Source organism: Podarcis erhardii (genome assembly GCF_964252035.2).
Source record: "Podarcis erhardii genome assembly, chromosome: 18".
Taxonomy (NCBI): domain Eukaryota; kingdom Metazoa; phylum Chordata; class Lepidosauria; order Squamata; family Lacertidae; genus Podarcis; species Podarcis erhardii.
The window spans coordinates 6,991,814-7,015,404 of record NC_138516.1 but is presented as its reverse complement, the minus strand read 5'-3'; the positions used below and the strand labels follow the sequence as shown (position 1 = coordinate 7,015,404).

At 46.5% G+C, this 23,591-nt stretch overlaps 1 protein-coding gene across 1 annotated transcript in view; it reads right to left on the bottom strand.

Annotated features, from left to right (window-relative positions):
- Window positions 1-23,591, bottom strand: part of MLLT1 (MLLT1 super elongation complex subunit) — a 30,996-nt gene that overhangs the window by 5,720 nt on the left and 1,685 nt on the right. The window contains exons 2-8 of the mRNA XM_081846227.1: window positions 19,481-19,661; window positions 18,048-18,130; window positions 15,733-15,876; window positions 14,706-14,831; window positions 12,181-12,732; window positions 8,222-8,309; window positions 4,705-4,816 (exon numbers count right to left, since the gene is read on the bottom strand). Of these exons, the coding sequence (XP_081702353.1) occupies window positions 4,705-4,816; window positions 8,222-8,309; window positions 12,181-12,732; window positions 14,706-14,831; window positions 15,733-15,876; window positions 18,048-18,130; window positions 19,481-19,661 (1,286 nt within the window). The remainder of the gene's footprint in view (window positions 1-4,704; window positions 4,817-8,221; window positions 8,310-12,180; window positions 12,733-14,705; window positions 14,832-15,732; window positions 15,877-18,047; window positions 18,131-19,480; window positions 19,662-23,591) is intronic.

The following is a 23,591-nucleotide window of genomic DNA, read 5'->3' as shown; positions in this document are numbered from 1 at the left end:
AAAATATTAAAAACACAATAACACAACAAACACCAAAAACTTCCCAATACAGGGCTACCTTCAGATGTCTTCTAAAAGTCAAACATAGTTCTTAATTTCCTACACATCTAATGGGAGGCTGTTCTGCAGGGCAGGCGCCACCACCGAGAAGACCCTGTGTCTGGTTCCCTGTAACCTCACTTCTCACCGTGAGGGAACCACCAGAAGACGCTCGGAGCTGGACCTCAGTGTCCCGGCTGGATTATGGGGGAAGCCTTCCAGGACAGGTATGGGGGAACCTTTGCCCCTCCAGATGTTGCTGAGCTGTAATTTTCATCCTCATCCGTAGCTGGGGCTGGTTGGAGTTGTAGTTCAGTAACACCTGGAGGGTTACAGGTTTCCCACACTTGTCCTGGAAGGCTGCAAGGTTAAGCAGGAGGCTCTGATCCCACGTTCTGGACAGGCCCCTCTCTGTCTCCAGTAGCTCAGTGGCTGCAGCCAATGTTTTGTAAGCAAGCAGCTTCAGGATGAATGCCCAGAATGCAGCAACCAGCCAGTGCAGAGCTGAGGTTAGTCATTGCGGCAGCCTCCGGAAGCTACTGGACAAAAGTTGCCATCACCTCTGACCACTGGGCCGTGCTGGCTGTGGCTGACGGGAGCTGGAAGGGGCTGTCGTTGTCTGGAGGGCACCACGTTGGCTAATGCCGGGTGCATGCAATCCTGAGCTTGATGGGCTGATGGCAAAAGGCTGCCTCCTCTGCTGCTTCTCTTCCATCCCCTCCACAGGCAGCAAAGGCTTGCATCCACTGCCGGTTCTACTCAGAGCACTCCCAGATATTAATGGGCCCAATTTCATCATATTGGTTCATTTCTGAGTAGAACTAGAACTGGCTAAAACTCGATGTGCCCCACGACCCGCTCTTAGGAGAACCCTGAACAATCTGTTCAGGTCAAATAAGTCACGAAAGCTTGACCCCCATGTCTTTTGTTTGCTTTAGGCAACAGCTACACAAAAGACAGCCAATTGCATACGGCCGTTGTGCTGGGAAGGCAGAAAAGAAGGGCAGTGAACTCTGGTTTCTGCCACTGGCTAAGCGAACCAAGCTGCCAGGGGCTGCTCCTCCTCTTGCCTGGGAGACCACCCTAGCCCCAACCACCAGCCAGAAAAGAAGGCTGCAGGGAAAGCGACTCCCCTGACTTGCCAGAGAGAGTAGTGTGTGCCAACAGTCAGCTACTCTGGGGCCGCAGAAGGGAGGGGGAAAGGCCATCCTGACCCCATTCATCAGCCAAATGTACAAGAGCTAACAACTGCTGTTCAAACAAAACCACTGGAAGGGCCGCAAAACGAAGTGGAGATAGAACAATTTTTAAAGAAGAATGGTCTACCAAGGTTGTCCCTGCGAAATAGAACAATCCTGAACTACAAAATAACACAACAAGAGATTGATGAAGCCATTCAGAACATGCAACTGGGCAAGTCTCCAGGGCCAGATGGACTCACCTCCAAATATTATAAGACATTGAAAGATTATTTGATACATCCATTAATGGAGGTTTGTAATGAAATTATAGAAGGGAAGAAGGCACCAGAGTCGTGGAAAGAGGCTTTCATCACATTGATACCTAAACTAGAAACCGAAAAGACACAACTCAAGAACTACCGCCCCATCTCCCTCCTGAATGTGGATTACAAAATATTTGCAGACATTTTGGCAAGTAGATTTAAAAAAGTGTTAAATGAAGTGATTCATAAGGACCAAGCAGGCTTTCTCCCAGGTAGACATTTGTTTGCAAATACAAGGAATATTATTGATATTTTGGAACTCTTGCAAGCAAATATTAATACAAAAGCAGTGTTGATATTTATAGATGCGGAGAAGGCCTTTGACAATATTTCTTGGAAGTTCATGAAGAAAAATTTGGAAGGAATGGGAGTGGGGCGGGGGTTTGAGAATGGGATAGAGGCAATTTATTCGGAGCAGAAGGCAAAATTGATAGTGAACAATGTGGTGACGGAAGAGTTTAAAATTGAAAAAGGAACACGACAAGGCTGTCCTATTTCCCCCTTGTTATTTATATCGGTCCTGGAAGTGCTTCTAAATATGATTAGAGGAGACCGGTTGGTGGAGGGTATTCAGGTCGGAGCGAAACAGTATAAACTTAAAGCATTTGCAGATGACCTAGTATTGACCTTACAGGAGCCAGAGCCAAGTACTAAAAGGGTATTGCAACTGATTTATGAGTTTGGTCGGGTGGCGGGATTCAAACTTAACAAGCAAAAAACCAAGGTTTTGGAAAAAAAATTGACTTCTTCAGAATCAGAAAGGTTTCAGAAAGAGATAGAATTAAATGTGGTTAAAAAAGTAAAATACCTAGGGGTAAACATAACAGCGAAGAACATGAATTTATTTAAAGATAATTATGAAAAATGTTGGTCTGAAATTAAAAGGGATCTAGATGTTTGGTCAAGACTGAAACTTTCCTTGTCAGGACGCATTGCTGCTATTAAGATGAATGTATTGCCAAAAATGTTGTTTTTGTTTCAAACCTTGCAGATTGTGGATAAAATGGAGTGTTTTGGGAGGTGGCAAAGAGATATCTCAAAATTTGTCTGGCAGGGCAAAAAGCCCAGAATTAAGTTTAAGATACTAACTGATGCTGAAGAAAGAGGGGGCTTTGCCCTGCCAGACTTAAAGGTCTACTATGAATCAGCAGCTTTCTGCTGGTTGAAAGATTGGCTGCTTCTTGAAAACACTGATGTTTTAGATTTGGAAGGATTTAACAATGCTTTTGGTTGGCATGCATATCTGTGGTATGACAAGGTTAAAATACACAAGGCTTTTAAGAATCATGTTGTCAGAAAAGCAGTGTTTAATGTCTGGTCAAAATACAAGGACTTATTGGAAAACAAGACCCCAAGGTGGTTATCACCAATGGAGGCTAAGGCCCCGAAAAGACTCAATATGGAGGCCAAATGGCCGAAATATTGGGAAATAATAGAAAAAGATGGAGACAATTGGAGGTTGCAGAGTATGGAGAAACTAAAGGGGAAAGTGCGAGATTGGCTACATTATGCTCAGATTAAAGAAGCCTTTAAGTCAGATAAAAAATTAGGATTCCAGGTGGAAAAATCAAAGTTAGAAACAGAATTGTTAGAACCCAGCTCTAAGACACTTTCGAGAATGTATAACTTGCTGCTAAAATGGAATACACAGGATGAAACGGTCAAATCAGCTAAGATAAAATGGGCACAGGACATAGGGTACAACATTATGTTTGCTGACTGGGAAAAGTTATGGACCACCGGTATGAAGTTCACGGCATGTAATGCCTTGAAAGAAAACATTATGAAAATGATATATAGGTGGTACATGACTCCAGTCAAGCTCGCAAAGATATACCATCTGTCTGACAATAAATGCTGGAAGTGTAAAGAAGCTGAAGGAACATTCTTTCACCTCTGGTGGACTTGCCCTAGAGTGAAGGCTTTCTGGGAAATGATATACAATGAGCTGAAAAAGGTATTTAAGTATACCTTCCCTAAGAAACCAGAGGCCTTTCTTTTAGGCATTGTCGGCCAGAGTGTGCAAAAGAAGGATCGAACTTTTTTTATGTATGCCACAACAGCAGCAAGGATACTCATTGCTAAATGCTGGAAAACTCAAGATTTGCCCACGCTGGAAGAATGGCAGATGCAACTGATGGATTATATGGAACTGGCTGAGATGACTGGCAGAATCCGAGACCTGGGAGAGGAACTGGTGGAGGAGGATTGGAAGAAATTTAAGGATTATCTACAAAAACATTGTAAATTGTATGAATGCTAAGAAAGATGTAAGATTTGTAATAACACGGCTCCAACAAATTAGTAAAAAGGAATATAAATTTGAACGTAATTGAAAGAAAAGACAAATTTTGGATAAACAATATTTCAAAACTAAGATCTCAAAAGTGTGATTTAAATTCTAAAATTTGAGATTTAATATTGGATAATTATATGATATGAATTGAAACAAGTAAATAATTTGCTAGCAAAATTTGTGAGTTCAGAATGCAGGAACAAGAGATGTGAGGAAGTCCAAAGAGGAGAATGAAATGTGGAAATTTGAAAAGACTATGTTATTATGTATGTTTTTTGTTTATTGTTTAAAAACCTTTAATAAATATTATTAAAAAAAAAAAACCACTGGAAGGTCAGGTGGCCCCAACAGTTCTGGCCTTGAGGACTAAACTCCCTTCTCTACCTGTCCCCCCGCCTTTCATTCTGTGTTTCTGTAAGCCGGACTGTGAACTCCTTTAGGGGACCATGATTGCCTTAAAGGTAAAGGTACCCCTGCCCGACAGGGCCAGTCGTGACCGACTCTAGGGTTGCGCGCTCATCTCGCTCAAGAGGCCGGGAGCCGGCGCTGTCCGGAGACACTTCCGGGTCACGTGGCCAGCGTGACGAAGCTGCTCTGGCGAGCCAGCACACGGAAACGCCGTTTACCTTCCCGCTATGAAGCGGTACCTATTTATCTACTTGCACTTAGGGGTGCTTTCAAACTGCTAGGTGGGCAGGAGCTGGGACCGAACGACGGGAGCTCACCCCGCCGCGAAGATTCAAACCGCCCACCTTACGATCAGCAAGTCCTAGGCACTGAGGTTTTACCCACAGCGCCACCCGCGTCCCTGATTGCCTTAAACACAGGCAAAAACAGCACATAAATAAACCCGGGCTGCTCTCACCTCGCATCCCTGCTGATGGGAGCTGCCTTGACCGCCGGCTCTTCCCCGGAAGAACTGTCATCATCGTCAGACTCTTCTGACTGCAAGTCCTCGACCATGGAGCGTAGAGGCCCTGGGGTTCAGAAGCCAGGAAAGCCAGTTTAAAAATGGACACAGGACAGGGAAACTCAGGTTCAACGCTAAGCGGAGTTGTGCTGGGCTGCTTACCAGGCACTGTCCGTTTGGGCTCTTTTCAGTTCCTGTACACAGGGGTGGCACAGTTTGAGAGCTCCCCAAGCCAAACACAGCCTGATCGCAAGACAGGGAGAGTGGCCCACCACAAGGCCTGTTTAGCTCGTTGTTCTACCTGTCTAGAACAGTAAACAGGGTGGCTGTTGAGCCATGGGACACAATTCGGAGGAAAAGGGGCATTCATACAGCATAGAGGGCCACTGGTGGGTTGGGTCTGCCCCACAAGCAAGCAGACATTTTGTGACTCTACCAAGTCCCCTCCCATCTCTCCGGTTTGACAGCAAAATCACTGTGTTACCACCAGACATTTCAGAACAAAAAGAAACGGGTTTAGAAACCTTCTACAGTGGAACCTCAGTTGTTGAACGTAATCCGTTCCAGAAGATTATTCAGCTTCTGAAACATTCAACGATTGAGGTACAATGGACGGTAGGCAATTTCATTGGAGAAAATTGAGAAACGCGCCTTGCAAGCCATTTGACTTCCGAGGCGCGTTCGGAAGCGGAAGCAATTATTTCCAGGTTTTTGGGGTTCGGAAACCGAAATGTCTGGCTTCCGAGATGCTCGAAAACCGAGGTTCCATTGTAACAACAAGTTCCCTGCCTCCAAAATACTTGTCCACAGAATTTTAAACACCATTGGGAAGCCTGTCATAAATAAACCTTGTTTACATCTGTGGAGGCTCTTTTACGTGCGGACAGTTGCTCTGTTTGTTGCACCTGCAATGGTGGTGGTAGTTAAGTGTGATACAAGGAGCAAAGTACAGCAAGAGTGGGGAATCTTTAGCTCTCCAGACACTCAACTACAACCCCCACAAGTCCTAGCAAGAATGGCCAATGGCCAGAGATGACTGGTGGGAGGTGTAGTTTAGAGACATAAAGGTAAAGGACCCCTGACCATTAGGTCCAGTCGTGGCCGACTCTGGGGTTGTGGCGCTCATCTCGCTTTATTGGCCGAGGGAGCCGGCGTACAGCTTCCGGGTCATGTGGCCAGCAGGACTAAACCGCTTCTGGAGAACCAGAGCAGTGCACGGAAACGCCGTTTACCTTCCTGCTGGAGCGGTACCTATTTATCTACTTGCACTTTGACGTGCTATCGAACTGCTAGGTGGGCAGGAGCAGGGACTGAGCAACGGGAGCTCACCCCGTCGCGGGGATTCGAACCGCCAACCTTCTGATCGGCAAGTCCTAGGCTCTGTGGTTTAACCCACAGCGCCACCCGCGTCCCAGCCAAAGGTCTCCCACCCAAGCAGTAGAAGCTTGGAAGACTGTCTTCAGGATTCCAGGAAGAGAGAAGGTTGCAAACATTTGACTATTTGAAGCTGTCCGCTCCAAGACTGGTGATCACATGGCTCCGCCTTCTCCCTTGGGTGCCCCCACCTGCACGCCAGTTAACCCATCCGTCAGCTTGTGTCCTGAATTCATTTTTAAGGGGGGTGGGAGAGAGAAGAAGAGGCAAGAGGCAAGCACGTATGTCAGAGAGGTGATTTGACATAGAGAGATGGCACTGTGATTCAGGAAGTCCTCATTTCAAATCTTGCATCTGCCACAGACTTGTGGCAAAGGCAGACTCAGGCATGACGTTTTTCTCTCAGACCCGTCAAACCATCCGGGGATCACACTGACCTACCTCACAAGTTTGTTGTAAGGATTACAGCAAGATAATGCAAAACACTTTAGAGAAGCACTTGACAAATACTAAGTATTATTGTTTAGTACCAAAAAATGGCAGAATTAATACTAACGATTTGTTTTTAATCAGTCAGGACTATCACTTTTACAGCCTCAAAGGCTAGAAACTTATCACTTATCACCACTGCTGCTCCTGACGTACACCCACATTTGCTTCCGTTTGTTGATAACCCCACCCCCACCCCAGAAGAGCACCCTTGTTATGGCTCCCACCAGGGGTGGGGTGAACACGCAACTATCTGCTTCCCAAGTAATCAGAGATGAACAATTTGAGGAGCTCGACACCTGCAACATCTGGCCAAAGCAGAATATACTCTCTCCCCCCCCCCCTCCCAGCCGTATTACTGCACCTAATTGTGGTGAAATTGTGCCAGGTGGAAAGGATATAGGCAAAGCGAGTCAAGCACACCATGGCTAACCTTGCAAATCAGTTCCTGCCCTAGCAGTGTTTTGCTAGCCCAACATGGCCTTTTTTTGCGAAGGGAGGTGGGAAAAGCAGCAACTTTTCTAAAGATTCCCTCAGGCGAGCAATTATTTTTGCAACTCTTCGATGACCGGCCATGCTGACTGAAACACCGGGAGCCCGCAGGGTTGGAGGAGGTTGGTCTCTGCTGGCAGACAGCAGCTGTCTGGGGTTTTTGGGGAACTGGTGAAGCTGTCGGGTATATGTCTAGCCAAGTGGCACGACTTCCTACAGCGGCGGTATTTTAAAAAAGGAAGCTACTTAACTAAAGGCACAGGAAAGCCTTGACAAGGGCTGATGTAAGTCAAGAGACTGAGGTGGAAAACTGGAAGCGCCCAGTTTAGTCCCCCTTAGGTGGCCCAGGGCAAGTGACTCTCTCTCAGCCTCAGTTGGTGCTGAACTACTTCGCAGGGTTCTGCTAAAAGATGGCTGATGTAGGTGGATGTAGTTCAGCACCAACTGAGGCTGAGAGAGAATGACTTGCCCTGGACCACCTGTTGTTGTTTAGTCGTTTAGTCGTGTCCGACTCTTCATGACCCCCTGGACCAGAGAACGCCAGGCACTCCTGTCTTCCACTGCCTCCCGCAGTTTGGTCAAACTCATGCTGGTAGCTTCGAGAACACTGTCCCACCATCTCGTCCTCCGTCGTCCCCTTCTCCTTGTGCCCTCCATCTTTCCCAACATCAGGGTCTTTTCCAGGGAGTCTTCTCTTCTCATGAGGTGGCCTTCCAGTGAGCGATCAGGGCTGATTTCCTTCAGAATGGAGAGGTTTGATCTTCTTGCAGTCCATGGGACTCTCAAGAGTCTCCACCAGCACCAGAATTCAAAAGCATCAATTCTTCGGCAATCAGCCTTCTTTATGGTCCACTGGACCACCTAAGGGGGCCTAAACTGGACGCTTCCAGTTTTCCAGCTCAATCACTTGACTGACATCAGCCCTTGTCAAGCTTTTCTGTGCCTTTATCTAAGTGTTTTCAACATTCAGGAAGCACAATGTTGAGTGCCGTGTTTTATGAACCGGTGGCTATTATTGGGCCAGCATGACAAACAAAAACCTCACACTTGGGGAGGGGAGGCATCGTAGGCTTAATTGACACCAAGACTCACGTGAGATTTCCAAACAGCAACGCACCTTGGCTGTGGTTCTGAGACGGCTCGAAATCAGAGTCGGAGCTGGAGTCGGAGCTGGAACTGGAGTTGGAAGGGCTGGACGGGGCAGACTTCAGTCGGCACAGAGAAAGGAAGAAGGAAGAGGGAGAATTAATTTCAACCCTTTGGTCCGTACAGCGGAATGGCAGAGAGAGAGATGGCAGCCCAGCCCAATTTCTTGTATTTCCCATGGAAGGTTCTTCAGTTTTGTCCTTTAGTCACCAAGAGGATTACATCACAGACTTGGAAGTCTGGTCAAGCTTCTTCTCAGGACTTAAGAAAGACAGGGATAAGTTGGATCCTCATGTTGTTGTTGGGGGGGGACACAGCTGTAATAGGCGCTGTGGGTTAAACCACAGAGCCTGGGACTTGCCGATCAGAAGGTCAGCAGTTCGAATTCCCGCAATGACGGGGTGAGCTCCTGTTGCTCGGTCCCTGCTCCTGCCAACCTAGCAGTTCGAAAGCACGTCAAAGTGCAAGTAGATAAATAGGTACCACTCCAGCAGGAAGCTGTACGCCGGCTCCCTCGGCCAGTAAAGCAAGATGAGCGCCGCAACGCCAGAGTCGGTCACAACTGGACCTAATGGTCAGGCGTCCCTTTACCTTTCATTGCTAATAAGTTTTTTCTCTCTCTCCCCCCCCCCCTGTCAGGTTGTCCTCCTCTCACTCTTTTTTCTTTATTCATTTCCTTACTTTGGAAGCATTCCTATCTCTCTTTCCTTTTTTGTGCATGGGTGACTTAAGGTGTAAGAGCCAGAGTAGGGTGGAGAAAAAACAATGAAAAATAAAAAAAGTATTTTTAAAAATTAGAATCAGATTTTTTTATTATTTAAACTGGATTTTTAAAATAAAATGCTTTTGGAGAAAAAAAAATCTTTCTAAAGATAGTTTTCCATTTAAGTTACATTATAGTCCAAAGGCTATTCATCAGGAAATAAGGATTTGTTTCAAGTTTTTCATGTGTGCTAAAACCCAGTCTTTTTTAAAAATAATAATAATAATGGTTTAACCACATCAGTTAACAAACATGGATACAAATGCTATAATGTTACAGTTTTTAGTTAAATGGATAGTTTAAATTGTTACTAAGGAAATGATTGTTTTTCTCCTTCCAATAAAGTACAGCAGGAAAGTTGTCCAAATATAAACAGTTAACTTATTAAACCTCACAATATAGTATTTCTAATAATATAACCAAATCAGTAATTTTTTTATATAACTGTAAAAGCTACTCTGAAATGTTATTATTCCAAAAATGAAACCTTTGTCTGGTTGTAAATAGTAAGATTATACCAGCAAGAATGAGTCTTTCTGTAAAAGGAAGATGTACTGACTAGTGATTTAAATCGATTACAGTGGTACCTCAGGTTACAGACGCTTCAGGTTACAGACTCCGCTAACCCAGAAATATTATCTCGGGTTAAGAACTTTGCTTCAGGATGAGAACAGAAATTGCGTGGCGGCGGTGTGGCAGCAGCAGGGGGCCCCATTAGCTAAAGTGATGCTTCAGGTTAAGAACAGTTTCAGGTTAAGAACGGACCTCCAGAACGAGTTAAGTACGTAACCAGAGGTACCACTGTAATTTAAATCAAATCCACCCTGAGCCCGAGGGCGGTGTGTGGGCGGCTTGACTGGAGCCAAGGTTTCCCAGGGTGGAACCCCAGACCTTCTTCCATGACTCAGTTCTGGAACATGTTGTAAGAATGAGGGAGTATGGGGTGGCACTATGGACCATGGGGCCCCTACTAACAATTACAATTTATTACCCAGCCTTCACCCTGAGGTCCCAGGGCAGATTACAAGCTAAAGTGACCAGGGTCTAGCCCAGGATCTAGCCCAGGGGTCACACTGGAGAGCCAGTGTGGTGTAGTGGTTAAGAGCGGTGGACTCGTGATCTGGGGAACCGGGTTCGCCTCTCCGCTCCTCCACATGCAGCTGCTGGATGACTTTGGGCTAGTCACACTTCTTCGAAGTCTCTCAGACCCACTCACCTCACAGAGTGTTTGTTGTGGGCGAGGAAGGGAAAGGAGAATGTTAGCTGCTTTGAGACTCCTTCGGGTAGTGATAAAGCGGGATATCAAACCCAAACCTAAGGCCCATGGGCCACAAGCGGCCCATGGGGGTCGTTTAACCAGCCCACGAGTCGCCCCCCCAACTGAGCTGCCCACTCGGTGATTCCCCGCCCGCTGCGCTAAATCAGCACAGGAGCTCGCTTCTGCGGTGCTGGAAATCGCGTCTGCACAGATGCAGACGCCAGAAATAGTGGCCCACGGAGGGCTCTCCGCTGGAGTGAACTGGCCCACGCAAGGTAAACCTTGCTGACCCTGGTCTAGTCTGTGCTTGGGATTCCTGGGACAGCCAATGTAGTGGATGCAATTAAGTTTTTAAGTTTCATTGCATTCTTAATATTTGTTGAGCGGCTGGGGCAAGCCAGTCAGACGGTCGGCATAGGAATAATAAAAATATTAAAATTATGAAAGGGGTTGGGAGGAGCCATGCATGTCATGAGCACGTTGAAGAAAAGAGTGGCTTTGGCCAGGGAACAGCCTGACTCCCTCCTTTGGCAATCTTCACAGAACTTTAGCCTAATGGTTGCTGTCAATTTGATTTGAATTAATTTTATAATGGAATGATTTTAGAATGTTGTATTATTTTATTGTTGTTAGCCACCCTGAGCCCAGCTTCGGCTGGGGAGGGCGGGGGGGGGGGGAAATGGCCATTTCTTAAGTATTTTAGGATGGGAGTGAGGGAAACCACCATTGTGTCCATCAATATGTGGATGATACCCAGCTCTACCTCTCTTTTAAATCAGAACCAGTGAAGGCGGTGAAGGTCCTGTGTGAGTGTCTGGAGGCGGTTGGAGGATGGATGGCGGCTAACAGATTGAGGTTGAATCCTGACAAGACAGAAGTACTGTTTTTGGGGGACAGGGGGCGGGCAGGTGTGGAGGACTCCCTGGTCCTGAATGGGGTGACTGTGCCCCCAAAGGACCAGGTGCGCAGCCTGGGAGTCATTTTGGACTCACAGCTGTCCATGGAGGCACAGGTCAAATCTGTATCCAGGGCAGCTGTTTACCAGCTCTATCTGGTACGTAGGCTGAGACCCTATCTGCCTGCAGACTGTCTCGCCAGAGTGGTGCATGCTCTGGTTATCTCCCACTTGGACTACTGCAATACGCTCTACGTGGGGCTGCCTTTGAAGGTGACCCGGAAACTGCAATTAATCCACAATGAGGCAGCTAGACTGGGGCGGCCGCCGGGACGACATAACACCGGTCCTGAGAGATCTGCATTGGCTCCCAGTACGTTCCGAGCACAATTCAAAGTGTTGGTGCTGACCTTTAAAGCCCTAAACAGCCTTGGTCCAGTATATCTGAAGGAGCGTCTCCTCCCCCATCGTTCTGCCCGGACACTGAGGTGCAGCTCTGAGGGCCTTCTGGCAGTTCCCTCACTGCGAGAGGCCAAGTTACAGGGAACCAGGCAGAGGGCCTTCTCGGTAGTGGCGCCCGCCCTGTGGAACGCCCTCCCATCAGATGTCAAAGCGATAAACTACTACCTGACATTAAGAAGACATCTGAAGGCAGCCCTGTTCATGGAAGTTTTTAATATGTGATGTTTTAGTGTATTTTTCATCTTTGTTGGAAGCCGCCCAGAGTGGCTGGGGAAACCCAGCCAGATGGGCGGGGTACAAATAATAAATTATTACTATTATTATTAATACATTGTACCTCACCTCTAGGGTTTCCCTGCATTCTGAAAAACCTTTACGAATCCTAAGAAGAAATGTCAGCAGGACTAGAGGGCAGAAAAGGCAGGTGCAGGACTGAAACTCAACAAGAGCTCCAGATCCAAACAGTCTGTCTTCAGCGTGGGTTGTATTTAATTGCCTACACTCAGCAGACACCATACAGTGCAGCCCTGCCTGGCCTTGAAGGCCCCTCACCTCTGACTTCAGAGAAGCTTCATCCTCGGAATTGGAGTCCTCTGCCACCGCCACCTCCATGGGTTTTTTGATCGCCTTGGTTTCAGTCTCCGTTTTCATCTTCTCCACTTTGGCGCTCGGCTTCTCCTTGGCTGGCTTCTTCTCGGCGTAAGACGACGTCCGAGGGGACGTTGCCGGGACGGTCTTGGCTCCTTTGGAGCTGCTCTTCTTCGGCTTCTTAGCGCTGGGTTTTGGAGACTCCACCGTAGAGGGCCTTTTGCTTGAAGTCTTCATGTCTGGCGGTGGAGGACCGCCCTTTGGCGACGTGTTCTCCAGCTTGGGCTCCTTCAGAGCCAGCTTGGGCTCCTTGAAAGCAGCTTTCGGGAGGGTCTTCTCCTCCTTGGGCACCTTGTTCTCAGTGGGTTTCCTGGAGGAGTCCTTCACAGGTTTACCCGGCTCCCTTTCAAGGTCTCTGGAGGAGTTTTTGCTCTCCGAGTCTTTCCTGGGCCTCTCGCGATGCTCCCGGGTGACCTTGTGTGGCTTGGAAGCTTTGCTGCCATCTTTGTTGGCCTCCTAAGCACCGGTGGAGAAATGAAAAGACCAGCAAAGTTTAATTATCCCGTCCTGTAAGAAAGGATTGGGTTCTGCGGAGAAAAGGGAATCTTCCTCCAAAGGGAAAGTCACCATGCAGGAAGCATTCAGATAATCAGTTACCGTATTTTTCGCTCTATAAGACGCACCTGACCATAAGACGCACCTAGTTTTAGAGGAGGAAAACTAGAAAAAAAAAAATTTTGAATCTGTGCAGTGCCTCTCCAGTGAAGTGAAGCGTTCCTCCCGTTGCCCTGAAGAGGCTTCGCGCGGCTGTCCCAGAAGTCAGAACAGCAAGAGGGATTGCTGCTTTCGCTGCGCAGCTCTCCCTCTTGCTGTTCTGGCTTCAGCGATAGCTGCGCAGCCTGCAATTCGCTCCATAAGACGCACGCACATTTCCCCTTACTTTTTAGGAGGGGAAAAGTGCGTCTTATACAGCGAAAAATACGGTAAGTCGTATCTCGCTGTGGCCGTGTTCTTTCAAATTCAGAAGAAAGCAAAATGGTAAACAGACAGAAACTAGCAGAAAATAAAACAATGGGACAAAGGAATAAAGGGGCTACAAAACCATTCATCCAGGAAGGCCCTTCCTTCCTCCATATATTTACACTGGTCTAAAACATTTACACTGGTCCCACATTTTCCTGGTTGGGCAACTCATAAGTTCCAGCAGGATCCCCCTTTTCACTACACATTCTCAGAAATCAACTCTGTGGCTTCACTGGACCACAGACCGAGAAATGTGTGTCAGAGGTGCTGTAGCCTTGATTGTATAGGACGCTAATGAAGCAAGCTTAAGTCTCATAGGCAAGGTACAGTTTCCCAATCCCTGACTTATGCTCGGCTTGCTGCAGGACAGCCATTCCTTCAGTTATTCAAGAATAATTAATACAGATCAGTTACCTGCCCCTTTTACATTTGCAATCAGTGCTATTTAAAACAGACTCTTCATATTCTTTCCAATTTATAACAATGCGAAGATTGAGGATTCTGCAATAACGATCGCAAGTGCAGGCTCTCCTCTCTGGCCTAGGGTATCTTTCCCCTACTTCTGTTCTCTGCTACAGATGCAACGTATCAAATAATTAGAAGTCATACGTCCAACCTGCTACTACTGCATCCCTGACAGAGGACTGCCCAGTCTGAGAGCCAGTGTGGTGTAGTGGTTAAGAGCGGTAGTCTCGTAATCTGGGGAACCGGGTTCCCGTCTCCGCTCCTCCACCTGCAGCTGCTGGGTGACCTTGGGCCAGTCACACTTCTCTGAAGTCTCTCAGCCCCGCTCACCTCACAGAGTGTTTGTTGTGGGCGAGGAAGGGAAAAGGAGAATGTTAGCCGCTTTGAGACTCCTTAAAGGGAGTGAAAGGCGGGATATCAAATCTTCTTCTTCTTCTTCTACTTCAACACCTCCAGTGACAGAGAGCCCACCACCTCCTAAAGCAGCCTAGCCCACTCTTGAATGGCCTTGACTACTGGAGGTTTGCATAGTTTACCTGAGACCCAATTCTCTGTGATTTCCAGCCATTAGTTCAACTCAACCATAATACAATGTGGAGGCCAAAGGGATACCGTATTTTTCGCTCTATAAGACGCTCCAGACCACAAGGCGCACCTCGTTTTTGGAGGAGGAAAACAAGAAAAAAAATATTCTGAATCTCAGAAGCCAGAACAGCAAGAGGGATCGCTGCGCTGCGAAAGCAGCAATCCCTCTTGCTGTTCTGGCTTCTGGGATAGCTGCGCAGCCTGCATTCGCTCCATAAGACGCACACACATTTCCCCTTTACTTTTTAGGAGGGAAAAAGTGAGTCTCATAGAGCAAAAAATACGGTATATGTAGTGTGCACATAATTCTATGCCTCTTCGGAGGGCTTTAGCGTCTCTGCAGAATGGGAACGACGAAAGATTCTAGACCTCATCATTTTGGAAGGACATTCCCACACTCTTCCCAAGCGACTCACCTTTGACCCATGGGGCGGTTTGGTCTTTTTCGGATCAGAGAAGGCAGAGAGCGGTATTGTGGGTAACATGGGGTAGTCAGGACTGGGCCTGGACACTGTTTCGGCACCTTCTGGCATGACCACCACCTAGGGAGAGACAACTTGGATATTAATGCTGTTCCACACCTTTGTGCCAGGAAATTCCAGAAATCCCCTATCCAGTCATTTTCTTTTTTAAAAAAATAATATTTTTATTAAGTACAAATGAGAAAAGATACATATTCACAACAAAAGAAAATACAAAAGAAAAAGAAAATACATCTAACCAAGGAAAAAGAGTTAGAGAATATTTTGTCTCTTGTCATATTTACAGTTATTTATACCTCTATAAAATGCTATTCACAATAAAGCAGTGAAATGAAAGATATCAGAAAAAAGAACAAAGAAAGAATAAAGAAGTAAAAGAAAAAGATCATAAGTGAAAATTTTTAAAAGTAGATAAGTACTCACAATACATAGCCGTTTCCCATCTATATTTATAGTCTATTGTATAATTTCATCTTGTCCTTATCAGTGGCGTAGCGTGGGTTGTCAGCACCCGGGGCAAGGCAAGTAATTTGCGCCCCCTAATCCGTGGATTTGCGCCCCCTAACCCTACCCCCCAGATGTTGCGCCCGGTGCGGCCGCCCCCCCCTGCACCCCCCATGCTACGCCACTGGTCCTTATCTACCTTAAATAAATTGGTTTTTTTTATTTTAAAAAAAGGACTTCCACCGTTTACCTCACACATTTTTAATAATCCGTTCGTCAGAACCTCTGTTCTTCATATTTTCCAGTCATTTTATCATATTATCCAGTCATTTTCTCTGCACCACACAACAAACCTCTATCACCCTCACCTTGTTTCCCAGCCTAGAAATCAAAAGCGTAACAGCACTTCACAAAACCCATTCTGCTATGAGCTTTTGGCTAGCGCGATCCAAAGAACAGCAGATGGTCATTACTCTGAGCATGCAAAGACCAGGCTGCTTCTTGCTTGGCTACTCACCCCACCAGCCCTGATTAGTTTTCGGCGAAATTCCTTGGTGGGGTTGTTGAAGGTCAGCTTCTCACAGCGCAGGTGGTTGACGGGCGGATTCCCCTCCAGATTCAAGAAAAGATCGTAGGTGAAGCAAACTTTCTTCGGTTCCTCCTGAACGCAAAGAAGGAAAAGCCTCATGAAGCGGTTTTAACAACTATATATACCAACGCAGGGAGGTGCCTTATATTGAGTCAGACTTTTGGCACTTCTAGATCAGGGTTGCCTATACAGTGGTACCTCGGGTTAAGTACTTAATTCGTTCCAGAGGTCTGTACTTAACCTGAAACTGTTCTTAACCTGAAGCACCACTTTAGCTAATGGGGCCTCCCACTGCTGCTGCGCCGCCGGAGCACGATTTCTGTTCTCATCCTGAAGCAAAGTTCTTAACCTGAAGCACTATTTCTGGGTTAGGGGAGTCTGCAACCTGAAGCGTATGTAACCCGAGGTACCACTGTACCGACATTCAGCAATGTCTAGGCAACACGATGACCATGTACTTACGCAACAATCTTTACAGAATTCCTTCAAACCGTAACAAGTCCAAAATGATCTTTGTCTCTGAAATCTTTAAACAAAGCGAGGTACCAGACTTTGTACGATGAAAGACAAGCTGTGAAGCTTTGTGTATTCAGCAAATATGATGTCCAACACTGAACAGTGATTTCGGATATCGACTACTGCTTCGTAGAATTCTTCGTCAGCAGGGTGGGAGGATATAGAATTGCTTCATAAACCCATCTTATTTCGAATGAATGTATGTAAATGAAAATATCAAATGCTGTGGAACAGTGCTCATGTAATAATGTAGTCGCTGCTCAGTGTTTAAAGAATTTCAGAGACTTTGAGACTAAAGATTATTTTGTACTTGTTCTGGTTTAAAGGAATTCTATAAAGATTGCCTGTTGCACATGTACATTGTCATCACGTTGCCTAAACATTGCTGACGTTCTCTTTGCAACACAGGGGTTTGTTTGGTTACTTATTGCTATACCGACATTCAGATATGGCTCTCTTTTCGCCCTGGTCCCTGTGATGACTTAGAACAATCCTGAAACACACTAGGAAGATAGGCAACAAACGCAGACCAAAACACAGCAGACATAGAGGGCAACCCAGGTGAAACTTCAAACACAGGCTTGTATGGGAACAGCCTATCCCGGGCCCAAAAGCTTTTGGCTGCGTAGGTCAAAATGTGCACTCCGAAGTGCACCTTCCAGGCACAGAAGTGGGCAGGGAGTATTCTGGAGGACTGGCAAGAACACAGCTCCATTCTGCAGGTTCCAGTTAGCAGCCGGACTGCAGTACTCTGAGCCGAAAGGTTTCCCAGATGGGCATTAGAGGCAGCCGTCACAGCAATCGGGCCTGGACTTTTATCTCATCATGCATAACGGTGCAAAGATCAGGTACCAACCGAAGTCAGAGGACGGTTACATATTCTAGGGTGCTGGTTTGGGGCCAACACAATCTATCCACTGTTCTACCTGCTTTTAAAACAGGCATCCCTAAACTCAGCCCTCCAGATGTTTTGGGACTACAATTCCCATCATCCCTGACCACTGGTCCTGTTAGCTAGGAATGATGGGAGTTGTAGCCCCAAAACATCCGGAGGGCTGAGTTTAAAAATCTGAATACCAAGGCAGGGATCCCAACTTTTTTGGGCCCGAGACACATTTGGAATTCTAATAATCTGTTGGGGGCACCGCAGAATATCTATTTAGCAGAAGAAAAACTGGCAATGCTCAGAACCAGCCCCCACAAAGTCAAAATACCAACACTTATGTTACATGGCACATCGCTTCAGTGGCTCTATGCTGCAAAGTGATCGATACATTTGCTTAAGAAACGAAACAAACAGAAGAAACCGAACACTCGCATCAACAAAAACTAATTTAATTTTTTAAAAAAGAATTTGGGAGGGTGTTTTGGGAGGTGTCTGAAGTTGCTGTCGTGCCCGCGAGCAGCGCACTGGAGACCTCCCCACAAAGAGATGCAGAGATGTGAAAGAGAAGGAGAAAAGAGGCAGATCATGGAGGTCCTTTGCTTATCTGGATATCCCATGATAGATCAACGCATGAAAATGTGCATGAAATGCACAAACCGTCTCATTGGTTAGAAACGAGCAGATTAAATGATAACTGGACCTGGATAAAGACTTGGGTTGGGCCAATGAGGTTCAGCTACATTGCTGTAGGGGCTGGCCAGCCCGCTGAGTTTGCCGTGTGTTTGAAGGGAACGCAAGAAGGGAGCCCGGGGGCGGCAAGGAGGAGAGATTGAAATGATACCTTGTTTTTGAAGTGGACTTCAATGGGCATAATGAAGCCAGCATAGCCAGACTCCTCCACTTTATACGGAGGTTCTTTGCAAACTGAGAAGAAAAGCAGAAATAAAGTATTAAAACTTCAGGGGCTGTTGGATCGCAGAAGAAACATACAGGTTGGCTAGCTTGTATGCTATGTAGCCTCAGGCAAGCTTCTCTTTCTTTGCCAATCTGAGCATCTCCACACCTACCTAGAGAATAGGGATAGCAATACAGATAGCAGTTACAGGTCTGTTGTAAGGATTACAAGATCATGTTTGTGAAACACTCCAGTGATACACAATTGGAAACAATAACCTATTACAGGAACATAGGAAGCTGCCTTGGACCTCGGAATCTTGTTGGACCTCAGGTCCACCTAGTTCAGTACTGTCTACACGGGCCGGCAGCGGCTCTCCAGGGTTTCAGACAGGGGTCTCTTGCAGTCCAATATGGAGATGATGATAATGCAACAAGCATAGCGTCCTAGTGTTAGACTAGGGGCCAGCAAACTTTTTCAGGAGGGGGCCGGCCCACTGTCCCTCAGACCTTGTTGGGGGCCGGACTATATTTTGAAAAAATAAATGAATTCCTATGCCCCAGAAATAACCCAGAGATGAATTCTGTGGGCTGCTAAATCTAGCTAAATCCTACTCGGAGCACAGTCACTGAAATGAATGGACCCAAATAGGCCATGTACATCCTTTCAGTAGACTTACTCTGAATAGGACCAGCGCTGGATCCGACCCTGCATATGCGAATGGGTGGTGCAGGGATTCTCAAGCAAGCCACACAACCCAAAGCCCTCCCATCAACAGCTGACAACAACCCCTGTGCCAATTGGAGAAGGTCTACAGAGGGTTTCTACTCCTGTTCATCTGATGAAGAGCAGGGTACCCTTCACTGTTCTGTGGCTGAGGATTCCCCAACCACAAGAGGCATTTTGGTTGTGTTCAAGCAAACACAAGGAGAAGCCTCTGGCAGATCCCAATCAACATGGGGATGGTCTGGGACTGAGCATATCTTGCTGTTAGAAGGGGGAAAATGGGGTGAGGAGGGCAGGGCTTGCATGTGTACTCTGTCCCCAATGGGAGCGCTTGTGTGCTTTGAAGTATGCCAGAACACACCTACAGAGAAAGCTACCGTATTTTTTGCTCTATAAGACTCACTTTTTCCCTCCTAAAAAATAAGGGGAAATGTGTGTGCGTCTTATGGAGCAAATGCAGGCTGCGCAGCTATCCCAGAAGCCAGAACAGCAAGAGGGATTGCTGCTTTCACTGCTTAGCGATCCCTCTTGCTGTTCTGGCTTCTGAGATTCAGAATATTCTTTTTCTTGTTTTCCTCCTCCAAAAACTAGGTGCGTCTTGTGGTCTGGTGCGCTTATAGAGCGAAAAATACGGCACACACACATGAACTCACCACGTTTCGGTTTAGGGAAGCTCTGATGCAACCGGAAGACCACCCTCTCCACAAAGTGCTGGATCTCGAATTGTTCTGGGCCTCGCACAAACACCATCCAGTCATGGGTGAACCCCTCGGTGGTGGGCTTCTTCCGTAGCTGGGCGCGGTGCCCCAGCTCCAACTTCACCTGGACTGTGCACTAGGGAGGCAAAGGGAGTTAGGGAATTAGGAAGGAGACAGGCAACATCTAGGAATGTCAAAGTCGGCGCAGCAGCGACAAGAAGAAATACAGTACCCCTGATACGGTATGTCTCATGGTGAAAGGTTGAATGCTGCCTCAGAGCACAGGACTAGATCAAATGGATGGAAGTTACAGGAGAACAGAGTTCTGTTGAACAGTAGGAGTTTCTTGATGGAAAGAGTTTGACAAGAGGACCATTGGCCTTAATGGAGGTCTTCCAGTGGAAGCTGCATCTTTGGGGGATGCAAGAGGCCGGACTTGGTCACGTCTGCGAAACCTTTGACCCTCAGTATGTTGCTTGAACAGCCAGTTCCATCATCCCTGGCTATTGGTTAAGGCTGCTGGGGCTGACAGGTGTTATAGTTTAGCAACATCCTGAGGACCAAGGTTGTCCTACGCCTGAACTAGAATCATAGAGTTGGAAGAGACCACAAGGGCCATCGAGTCCAACCCCCTGCCAAGCAGGAAACACCATCAGAGCACTCCTGACATATGGTTGTCAAGCCTCTGCTTAAAGACCTCCAAAGAAGGAGACTCCACCACACTCCTGGGCAGCAAATTCCACTGTCCAACAGATCTTACTGTCAGGAAGTTCTTCCTAAGGTTTAGGTGGAATCTTCTTTCTTGTACTTTGGAACCATTGCTCCGTGTCCGCTTCTCTGGAGCAGCAGAAAACAACCTTTCTCCCTCCTCTATGTGACATCCTTTTATATATTTGAACATGGCTATCATATCACCCCTTAACCTCCTCTTCTCCAGGCTAAACATGCCCAGCTCCCTTAGCCGTTCCTCATAAGGCATCGTTTCCAGGCCTTTGATGGTCTGAAAGGCACACACTAATTCTAGGATTGAATGCAGATATAGATAAGGTGCATATCCAAAGGTGCATGTTTGGAACTAGCCAGCATCTCCTCTCCCCCCAAAAAGAAAGGGTCCCTTGAGCTCCCACTGTAAGTAGTCAAAAGAGCAGCATTGGACAGGGGCACAAGCTAGACATGCACATAGCTGTCAACTTTCAGATTTGAAAATAAGGGATCGGCAGCCTCGAAAATAAGGAATCAGCAGCCTCACCTGTCCCAGGGACAGTCTACACAATATCTAACAATCCGGGATAGCAGCGCTGGAATAAGGGAATTTCCCGCAAAAGAAGGGAAGGTTGACAGCTATGGACATGCACCTGAAACACGCGCATCTTGCTGTGCATAGATACTTTGGGGGCATTAAGGTGGACACACATGATGGCAAAACATGAGGCACTGACATATTTATTTTACTTTCAGAAGACTTTCTCTCTCCTGCTACTGGCTTCGTAGTGCAGACCTCTCACTCAACATCCTATTCTGCTCAAGTGTTGTCCCGCTTCCATATCAGTCATGCTGAGCAACTTCAACCAAAACACAAGCACCCAGCAAGGTCTGTGGCAGAGCAGGGAAGTGAACCTGGGTCACTTCCTAATAAGGAAATCCCAAAAATATGTAAGAAGGAAGGTTGGTCTTCCCTTTAATTGTATTGTTTAAATCCAGTCCCTGAGAATGAAAGGGCCAATATTTGTGCAGGTGTCAAGAAATCTGGGCTCCCCTTGGTAACCTGCTCTTGTCAAGATGCTCCCCTTAAAGGGGATAAGAGTCCTCTGACATGATATGAGCTCAAGGGCGAGCCCAAGTGTGTGTGTGGCCCCCTTCCCTTCCTCCACAGCCGAGGATAGGAATGGGAACTAACCCCCAAGGCAGCTAAGCTTCATATATTCAGCAGGAAGCTCTCTCGCGGCTCTCCCAAGCATCTTCCATGTTCAACACAACACCAGGGACAGTCCTTGCATTACCTTCCCTCTTTCATGCTTCTGAAGTTGGCCTGGCATCACAGAGAGTCCTCATGTTTCTCCAGGATCAGAGGAAAGGCAGAGAGACTCTCCTTTCATGCTTGTGCCAGAACAAAAAATGTATTTACCAGTGGATCCTTGTATATGTGCAGCGATGCATCCAGAACATCAGTGTGTGTTTCAGAGAGGTCACATAAATGTACATAAATATGAACATTATTTGAAGAGTGCAAACAGGGGGATGTCCTGGTTGCCTTTACGGCAGTGGTTCCCAAACCTTTACTCGCCATGGACCACTTGAAAACTGCTGGGGGTCTTGGCGAATCACTTAATGGTTTTCTTTCCTATTGTAGCAATTACAATGTGCTGCACGATTTTTAATTGTATTTCTAGTTGTTTCTTTTTCTTTTATGATATTACGAGCTGAATTCTACAAAATACAAACTGTAATGCAATAGAATACAATATAAGCAATAAAACTGCAGCTAAAATCAGTATGATTTATTGCAGAAATGCCACAGACCACATGAATGAAACCTGTGGGCCGCAGACCAGAGTTTGAGAACCGCTCTAGGTGACACAGACATGGCTATTGTTTGGTAACTGCAATATCCACAAGTAACTTGCATGTGTGGATGGGCTATTGCAGATAAAACATTGCAAGGAGAATTCCTCGCATCTCCTCAAAACACAGGGCTTCGCAGTGGAGTTTGTTCACCTTTCAGCTACCAGTGCTCAAGCGTAGTCATTCAGGAGGCAAGAAATCAAGAATGAATCAGACCTCTATGTCTGGGAAGTGCTGACACACACAGCCTTCGAGGAGATATGAAAAATGGGCCTCTGGTGTTAGAACTGTAATGACTACTTCACAGTTAAGATATCAAGTGGTGGAACAGCCATGTAGGAACCAGTTCATTGATAGCCAATGCCTCCTTATCTTACATCCAATATGCAAACTGTATCAAATATACATTTATATAAACATCACGTACCCCTTGCTACATGCTACAAAACGTTTTAGATAAATTAGATACAGGCTTACATGAACACAGAAGTATTCACATGTAGCCAGCTGTATGTGCTTGTGTGTTTATATAACGTGTATTCAATATAATGCATATTTCAGCATGTGTTTGTTGATTTGAAAATTTAAAGATATTCAAAAAACATAAAATATAAAGTGTGTATACAGACACACGTGCCCATTCTTGCTGAATATATACATATATGACACATAACAGTAGTTGCTATCTAAATAACTGCATTTCAAATACACAAAGCTGTTCTTATAGCCAGGTATATACTGATACACAGTAATGGTGATCCAGTATATAATCAGCTACAGTATATAGACAGGAGGTGGGTGCAGATTATCAGCAAAGGCCTATCTGCGCAACATGGGCACGCAGGCCTTGTGGGAATGCTATGAGTAAAAGCTGTGAAGCTCCTTGTTTGAACACTGCCTTCTGCCATGAACTCAAAAAGGGGTAGGGTTAGGACAGCCTTGGGCAACCATGAGAAGTATGAAAACAATAGTACTTGGTCTACTGTACAAAGCTGCTGCATAGACTGCAACAAGACAATACGCGCAAGCAAAGCTCTCTTTCCTCATCTTGTTTTTGAGGTGTATGTGCAGATATACATGCTAGTGTATATACACACAGAGATATACTTACACGTACAGTGGATGCTCGGGTTGTGAATGTGATCCGTGCGGGAAGCACGTTCGTAACCTGCAGCACCACGTCTGTGCACGTGCGGGTTGCAATTCGGTATTTCTGTGCATGCGCAAAGCGCAATTTAGCGCTTCGGCGCATACGCAAGCGCTGAAACCCGGAAGTAACCCATTCTGGTACTTCTGGGTTCGGTGCGCAACCCGAAATCGCACAACCCGAAGCGTCTGTACATGAAAGGGGAGGGGGCAGCTGTCTGCCCTCCTTCTCCAAGCATCCTCCACCCCCCACTGAGAAAGGGTCCAGCTCTAAGAACTCAAAACTCCCCCAAGTCTCTCTCACTTACCCTAATTTTGAGTCGCAAGCTCCTCCCCTTCTCAGGGAGACACACCTACT